This window comes from Lolium rigidum, chromosome 4 (genome assembly GCF_022539505.1).
Source record: "Lolium rigidum isolate FL_2022 chromosome 4, APGP_CSIRO_Lrig_0.1, whole genome shotgun sequence".
NCBI lineage: Eukaryota > Viridiplantae > Streptophyta > Magnoliopsida > Poales > Poaceae > Lolium > Lolium rigidum.
The window spans coordinates 186,368,658-186,377,784 of NC_061511.1; the positions used below are offsets into that span (position 1 = coordinate 186,368,658).

At 44.3% G+C, this 9,127-nt stretch overlaps 1 protein-coding gene across 1 annotated transcript; it reads left to right on the top strand.

Moving 5' to 3' along the window:
- Positions 1-731: 731 nt before the first annotated feature.
- Positions 732-5,045, top strand: LOC124706622. Its single transcript, XM_047238301.1, has 7 exons — positions 732-1,092; positions 1,552-1,632; positions 2,164-2,198; positions 3,449-3,528; positions 3,948-4,031; positions 4,155-4,263; positions 4,630-5,045. The coding sequence occupies exons 1-7, from the start codon at positions 835-837 to the stop codon at positions 4,766-4,768; spliced, it is 786 nt and encodes a 261-aa protein (XP_047094257.1). The 5' UTR covers positions 732-834; the 3' UTR covers positions 4,769-5,045.
- The last annotated feature ends 4,082 nt before the right edge of the window (positions 5,046-9,127 follow it).

Below are 9,127 nucleotides of genomic sequence, written 5' to 3' on the forward strand. Positions count from 1 at the left end.
TGGGTGACTCAGCTATGTTATCATCACATCACACATTTCAAGGCAAGATGAGTCTACAACTTAATAAATATAACATTTTATGTTAGTACACTCTATGTTACTTCCTCTCTCACAATTTATTAGACGTGCCTCAGGGATACGGGGGAAGACGTTCTATTTTCAATGCCCCTCCCGTTCTCTCAAGCTCCGCCACGGGAAGATGTAATTTAGATCGGAGGGAGTAACCAATTTAGGTGGTGCGTATTATGCTAGGTGTTCATCGCCTGACCAGCCAAATTACTGCAACAAGTACAACTTAGACCAGAGGAAGTAACAAATTTGGATGGTACCTATTACACTAGTTGTTCATCGCCTACTCAACCAAAATAAATAGCTCTTTAAGATCCATCGCCTATTGAGATAGGGGTAAATTGGAATGAACTAGTATCACCTCAATAGAGACACATTCCCACATCAAGACAACATTAAAACACATAAGTAGATTTGTGTAAATATTTTAAAATATTGCCTTCACTATGGCCCAGACAATTCGGTAGTGAGAGGGGACTAGAGATCGTGTGGCCAGGTTATGTCGGGGCACGCGTAATGCATTGATATGTGATAGAACAAGCGTCAGAGTATGTATTTGGATAATATATACCTGCATGGTTTATTTTCTGAAACTCTAAAATACCATTTGAGATTTTTTGAAAATCAGGGTCGCCGGTGAAAGGTTCCAAGAAAAACACGGGAGCGGAGCACGTTCGGCTCGCGCACGGCGCCGGAACGACCACCTCCACACAGCATCGCGAGGCGCGAGCACCAGGAGAAAAGAGAAGAGAAAGTAATGGCGTGATGGCAGCTCCGGTGGCTTCCCTACCCTCGTTCCCGCCGAGGAGCCACGCGTCCCCCTTCGGCCGGAGCGTGCCGTTGGTGTCCCCTCGGCGCGGCGCTGGCGCGGCCCGCCGCACGCTCCCCATCTCGGCGCACGGCGGCAGCGAGGGGGATGCGGGGAGGATCCTGGATCCGCTCGCCACGCCCTTCCAGATCCTCGGCCTCGACGCCTCGGCCGCCTGCTCCGCCGCGCAGCTCAAGGCCGCCTTCCGCGCCCGGGTAATGCATCGCTCCCACGTCCTGCAACATGTTACAGCTTCGCTTGCTCAGTTCAGCCGCTTAGAACGCTCATTTTAATGGTGCCTCGATCTATGGTGTTTGCAAGTCACAACAAATCATCGTCTCTGCAAGAAAATGTTTGTTAATGCTAAATCTGAATGTTTGTTACTCCCTCTGGTCTGATTTAATTGACGTGGCTTATGTGCGTACCTAAGCAATTCTCGCTGCTCAGCTCGCGTCGATTTAATTCGACCGGAGGAGTATATTGTTTTTCACAGTGCCAATTCCCATAGATTATGTTTGTGCTAGTCGTTTTATACAGAAAATCTAGTGTTGAAGCTCAAGTGGTGGCATTGTACATTCGGAAATCCCACGCAAGCAACACGTCCGTTAATATGTTGTGCTCCATCACCCCAGCTTTATTCTCCAGTGAGTTAAGACTCTGAGTTCTTGTTACAGGTAAAGGAATTCCATCCTGATGTTTGCAAGGACACAGAGAATGCAGATTTAGTAATGAGACGAGTACTGGAGGCCTATGAGGTAACTGTGCTCAGCTGCTCGTAAGATGCCTGCATTTCATAGAAGTTTCTTTGAGTGCTGCCATAACGATTACATTTGCAGTAATAATCAGATTGAACCATCAGAACCAATAGCGCTAGTGTGGTCTTAAGGCTCCCTGAAAATGCTACTTCTGAATTTGGTGGCGTGCACTGTTTGTTTCTAATCCTTAGTTTGTGTTCTTGCAGTTCAAAGGTTCCTATACATGTTTATATATGTCTCTGATGTACTTTGTAAACAACGCCACATTGTACGTCTTATATTTTTGTAAAAAAGGATTTTATCTTCGAAAGAACTCAATGATGTAGAGGAGGGGCATATAGGTACAAACAAAACAAGAATATATGTAGCGGTGCATTATTCAGCTCTTTATGTTTCATCATTTTCAACCTTCTGCATCTAAAATCAAAGATATGTTAAATCATGTTGTTAGCAAATAACTTTACATTATCCTTTTTGGTGATTATTGCTCTTTACAAACCGCCATTAGTTACGTTGCTTCATTTGACACAGATATTATCCGGTAACCAAGGAATGATGGTCGAAAGGTAGCGAATACTTCCATATGCTTGTACTTCACATAGGAGTGAATTACTGTTTGGACCCGTTATTGTGCACCAGTTGCAGTTTGCACCATGTATATTCAAATCATGCTTACATCATTCACCAATCACCCTAAGTGGAAAACTGGCTTGTTCAGTAAGGATTTGTGGGGGTCAGTAAGCGCAAGCTGAGAAGTGCTCCCAATTGAATTTGTGAGGGCCCAGTAAGCAGGTGATGCCAGCATTATCCCAGCCAATAGGCTTGTGTCACCGCCATCAAAGAATTCAGTAAACCAATGTAGAGATTGTTGTTGCCTGATCATGCTTGTTGACCTTAGTGGCATTTGACATGTGAGGCCGGCTAACTAGAGTAGCCAGTATTCATTTGAACCAATCTCATCTGGTCAAAAGTGAAAAATTATACTTGCCCATTGGTGTTAAGTCATGATTTCAACATACATGGTGCAACTGTAACTGGTGATACAATGCTTAGTCCAAGCTGCAATGTGCTCTTTAACATATAATTCAATGCTGGCTGGAATAGCCTTTTTATGCATCGTACTATTGAAGATAAGCATGTAACATTTGGTTCCGTCCATATGAACTTCAGTGCTACAAGTCATATCAGCTGTTCGCCTGTTTGTCTTGGCAATCTTGAGTTTGTTTAGTGCACAGTGAATAAAAGTCCAGCGATGGATCCTGGGAATATTATATATGAAAACTATCTTTGTAGTGAAATTCTGAAACATGTATATGTAAAATAATGATTGGTCAAAAGAAGAGTAGGATAATAATACAGTTGTAATAGGGTGGCCTGAGAATTGTTTTTGAGAAAAGGAAAGGGACACCACACAGGTTAGGGGTGCTTTGTAGATGGCACAGAATGAAAGGCTGATTACCCAAGTCATGGTTTGCACTAGATATATCCCCATCAATGTTCCTACATTATACTATGCACGTTTGTTGTATGTTCTGGAAAATTGCTGTGTCAATTACTGTACAATGTAAAAAATGTGTGGGTTAGTATATGTTGATGAGGTTTAAGGTACATCGATCACTAAATCAACTCAATATGTTCTGGCTGTGTTTTGTGGACTTAGCTGGCAGCTCATCTCTTAATCCTAGCTCCAAAGTCCAAAAGAAATGAGACCCTTACATTCTCTCTACACGCTAAAATTTTAGTAAGAAACATTGGTTTCTTCAGTTATGCCCAAGTTGGAAAATCCAACTTATGTATGTATTGCAATGCTGTGCAGGAACAATATTGACCCATTTGATGAACCTGAGTGTGAAGCTTACGACATATTTGTCAATGAACTTCTATGCATTGGCACCGGTACTTGTCGCATCCATATTGTTTCTCAGTCTTTACCCAAATTTATTCTATACTGCGGTTGGCTTGAAGGATGAAATCAGGTGCTAATTAAATACTAAGTGCTTCCATTGGCAGGGAGAAACTAAATATTTACTGAATCACCTTTATTCTCCTATTATTACTCTTAACTTGAAATGATTGATATCATGCTAATCGTTCTGCTAGTACAGCATGTGCTTTCGATTTGAACAATTCTTCAGAATATGTACATGTTAGCCATTAGGTATGATATGAGTTTATTTGTTGAAGAAGGGGAATTTGGTTGGTTTCCTTGTTTTTAGAGTTATAACATACATGTTTCATGGAGTAAAATACAAACCGCGTGTACAACTTGATATGTTTTGGCAATGTTATATGATGATCCGTGATATCATCTGCAGGATGCCCATATTCTTGTGTTAAAAGGGCACCTCATGCATTTGCATATGCAGATGACATTGGTACAGCTCGTGCAAAATCTCAAGGTAGATTGAACATCCTATTTGGTCCGTCTAATGAGAAACCTGCACAGTATATCTGCCAGTGTGCTCGCAAATTTTGTAAAGCTGCTGATCCTTTTCTTCAATGGTGTAACCTTTCATTTTCAGGTCATGGTGACAATTACCTTGTCCAACTTGCTGTCGGTCAGTGTCCGAGAAGCTGCATATACTATGTGACACCTTGCCAACGTGCTATCTTGGAGGATGTACTTTCTAGGTAAATATTACCCTCTGTGAACTATAGTTTTATGGATTACCAAGGGCTTTTATATCTACCTAGTTACGGCTTCTACTCTTTCATGAGTTTCTTCTAATTCCATATTCCATTTTATCTATAATTCTTGTCAGTTGGTAAGTGAAAACAGAGCCCCAGTGAAACATGTTGTGTTCAGTTGATCACACTTCTGTCGGAAAGAAAGGAGCTTGCTATTCTTGATACATGAGTATAATTTGGATGTATCTCCTACCCACAAAAAATATTTGTCAGATGAAATATGTGAGGAGTTCTTTTATTTGTGCTTTAGTGATAGTTAATTACACTAATTCCTTTCCCTCTTTCCCATATATGGGTGTATGCTTACAGCGTGTTGATGACGCCGCACGACCTCTCTGAAGCAGAAGTTCTGTATTCGCTCACATCAAAAGCAACATTCGAGAACAATAGGTACAGGAGGCCCAAAAGAGACACAAAATCATCCTCTGACTATGTTGATTGGATGTGACCGTTTCCTGAAGAACCACCAAGCACTGGGAGTCTCCGTCAGATTGGTCAGTGGTATATGCCACGATGAGCGTGTTGTTACTGTGTAGTCGACAATTATATGTATGTATATTGCTGTATCATGTAGGGGGAGGCAACAATTTTATTTTTAAAATGCAAATCCGCTGTGTGTGTGGTAGGTAAATAGCACGGTATATGTGTAGAGGGGTGTATTGCAAACTTTGTAATTAACAGGTTCCAAAGTTTAAGGCTGCAATAAATTAACACATGGCTAATAACTCAGTGTAGTAAAACACAAAATTTTTCGCAAAAAAAAAACATAAGTTTGTATTGGCGATGACGATTATTAATAGATCGGTGGATTTTTTGCAAAAAGAAAACATATTATTACGGTGTGGTCTATATATGTATATATTGTTACGCTATCATGTAGGGTAAGGCATCATTTTATCTTTAGAATGCAAATATGTTGTGCTTGGTAAATAAATAGCCAAGTCTATGTGTAGAGGTGTATTGCAATTTTTGTAATTAACAGGTTCCAAAGTTTAAGGCTGTAAGTTACCATTCGGCCAATAACTCAGTGTAGAGAAATATAAATTTCTCTTCATTGCACTCCCTTACTTTTGCACGAGAGTAGGAGACTGATAGATCCATCTCTAACGGTCAGCGATCTGATCTCCAAAAGGTTTATATTGTTGTCGATGATTATTAATAGATCGACGGAATTTTCAAAAAACAAATATATTGACAAATGTGAGAGTTTTTATTTGTATAATGCAAATCTGATGTGGGTGGTAGGTAAATAGCCCGGTGTATGTGTAGATGGGTGTATTGCAAAATTTTGTAATTAACCGGTTCCAAAGTTTAAGGCTGGCTTTAATAAGTTAGCACTGTGCCAATAATAACTCAGTGTGATAAAATACAAATTTGTCTTCATTACACCCCTTGCTTTTGGATGAAAGTGATGGATCTATCCCTAAAGTGGTCAGCATCTATCTTCAGAAAGTTGAAAACAAACAGACCGCATGGAAGGTCTTTTCCGATCTACGGCTGTCATCATTAGGGATAGTTGTTGCTCTGGTCTTTTAGGATCTTAGCAAGTACAATAAACTCTACTACGATAAACTTTGCCGCTAGTGATGGAGGGACGAGGGCGGCATCACGCCTTTGTCTCGTGCTAGTGTTTGTAGAGTGGCCGGAAAACCTATTTATAAATTTTATTACTATTGAATTGTTTATACTACCATTAATGACTATTAGTAGATCGACGGTATGTATATTGTTGTACCATGTAGGGAAAGGCAACACTTTATTTTTACAATGCAAATCTGTTGTCCGTGGTAGGTAAATAGCTCGGTATATGTGTAGAGGTGTATTGTGAAGTTTGTAATTAAGTTGTAATTAACCGGTTCCAAAGTTTAAAGCCGACGTAATAAGTTACCATTGGGCCAATAATAACTCGGTGTGGTAAAATACAAATTTGTCTTCATTGTTGTCCCTTACTTTTGACTTTTGGATGATATTGAGGGATCCATCCCTAAAGTGGTCAGTATCTATTTCCAGAAAGTTGAAAACAGACAGAGTGGAAGGTCTTTTCGATCTACGATTGTCATCATTATGGATGTTTGCTGCTCTGGTCCCTTAGGGTCTTAGCAAGTACAACAAACGCTACTATGATAAACTTTGGATGACTTCGATGATGGAGGGACGAGGGTGGCATCGCGTCTTCGTCTCGTGCTAGTGTTTGTAGTCATTTGCTTAATGTCCGGAAAACCTATTTATAAATTTTATTACTTTTGAATTGTTTATACTACCGTTGACGATTATTAATAGATTGAGGGTATGCATATTGTTGTACCATGTAGGGCATGGCAACATTTTATTTTTAGAATGCAAATCTGCTATGGGTGGTAGGTAAATAGCCTGGTATATGTGTAGAGGGGTGTATTGCAATTGCAAAGTTTGTAATTAAACGCTTCCAAAGTTTAAGGCCGGCTGCAATAAGTTAGTATTGGGCCAATAATAACTCAGTGTGGTAAAATACAAATTTGTCTTCATTGCAGTACTTTACTTTTGGAAGGAAGTGATCCATCCATCCCTAAAGTGGTCAGCTATCTCCTTGGATGGAAGTGATCCATCCATCCCTAAAGTGGTCAGCATCTATCTCCAGCGCGTCACTGACGCTCCAGCCCCACCTCGTAGCTAGCTCACATGTCTCACGAGGTCTCTCCCATTTATATACCGCGGGCGCGTGGCCGGGCTATCTTTGGAAGCCCCTCGACTGTTACTAGTACCAGGAGCACGAGGCACCGGGTGGGCGTGCGAGTCGTGACCCAGAGAGCAGCAGCCGCGCGCGGAGATGGAGAACGCAGCTTTCGCTTTCGGCGCCGGCATGGCCGTTTTTCCCGTGCAGGCTTACCCCGGTGGGACGATGAGGGTCCTCGCCGTGGAGGAAGACCCCGCCTACCTCACCGCCCTCACGGAGATGCTCCAGCACCACGGCTACCAAGGTATGCACGGGGCGTCCGATCCGGCCACCTTCTAACCTTCTCCTCTGCAGTTTCTTTCCCCTCCCATGCATATGTATGTCTGTGTGTGTGTGTGCAGTGACGGCCAAGGCGTCGCCGGAAGAAGGGCTGAGGGCGTTGCAGGACAACCTGGAGGGATTCGACCTCGTGATGACCGTGGTGCGCACGCAGGGGCCAGGGATCGACGGCTTCGAGTTCCTCAAGCACGCAGCGCAGCGTTACCCGGTCATCCGTAAGTCCTGCGTGATCTGCATATCCATCCATGGTTTTAGGCTAGCTAGCTTGTTTGTACGTGTACTGATAAATAGATCTGCCTGCGTACGTGCGTGTGTGTATGCAGTGTTCTCCGGCGTCGAGCCCGAGGAGACGAAGATGAGGGGGATGCTTGAAGGCGCGTGCGCCTTCCTGACCAAGCCCTTGCGCGACGAGGAGGTGCGCAACGTCTGGCAGCACGTCGTCGCCCGGCGGAGGCTCAACGCGGCCTCCGGCGCCGACGCTCGAGGCAGCGACGTCGTCGTCGTCCGTCAGGATGAGACGGTGCCAAGAAAGAGAGGACTGGACGACTCCGGCGAGGGGGGCTCCGACGGCAGGACTGCCAAGAAGAACAGGCTCAACTCGTGGTCAGAGGAAGAGCTGCACGCGGTGTTCGTCAAGGCGGTCGAACAGCTCAGGGGAACGGAAGGTAATTAACAGCATCATCATCCATCCATCTTTGTATTAACTGCATCGCATGCATACCTTTCGTCAATTTCTGGGTGCTAGCTTACAGGGTTTTAGACGTTTAGCAGTAACGTATATGCATGCGTCTGTAGTGTTAATTATCCGAGATGAAAAGGTACCGAGTGTTCAGGTCTCGGCCGTTCCATCCTGTTTGGATGTGAGGACAGAACTTTGAACCTGCATGCTTGTTTATTTCAGACTAGAATACAATGTACCGAGTGTTCAGGTCTCGGCCTTTCAATCCTGTTTGGATGGTCATTATGTGGTCATTTGTTACCTCTGTAGAGTCTATCCTGGGTTCGGTTAGTTTAGAGCTCCAACAAGGTATCTCCAATGGCTACAAACCTTGGATCCTGCTCTCCCCCGCTACAGTAGAGGAGATGTGGCTTTGTGAACCAGCCCGGTTGATCCAGCTCTCAAGCGGCGAATTGCTGGTTTTCCCTCCCTCCACCAGCAGCTCCGGCGGCGGGAGGGTGGGGAAGCCCCGGATCTCGTCGTGTGTTTAGTCTAGGTTCGAGTATGCGGCCTGCTGGCGGCGATGTGGAGATGGCGGAGCAGTCAGCGCATCGTTTTGAGGTGGCGGGTTTCCTCTTCGATGGTGGTGCTCTGCGGAGCGCTGCCGCGGATCTGCCTCCTTCCCTGCGTTCGCAGGTCGGTGGAGCTGTTGTGCGCTTCCTTCCCGTGCTGGATTCCGTGGAGCGGCGGGTCCGGAAGTTTGAAGATGCTCGAAGGTGAGGCTGATGCGAATCGGGGCGATGGCGACGATCTGCGATGCAGGGTGGAGGCTCCCCGGACCTGAGGTTCGTCGACTTCCCGTCCGCCATGGGACTCCTCCCGATCCAAGGCTGCAGTGGAGGAGCGATGGTGGAGCGACGGCGGCGCGCCGGCGCGCACGTCTTCTTCGGCACCGGCGTCATCGAGGTCCTTCGGGACTGGTTTGTATTTTTCTATTTGTCTTGGACTGTTTTGTAAGGACCATGGTTTAATATCACCTGATCTTTCTCACAAAAAAATGTATCTCCAATTGCTGACAGTGGTTGGTACTTGGTAGCATGGTATCGTATATATTTGTGTCTTTTATTAGATCATCAATGGTTCATTAGTAACATGAA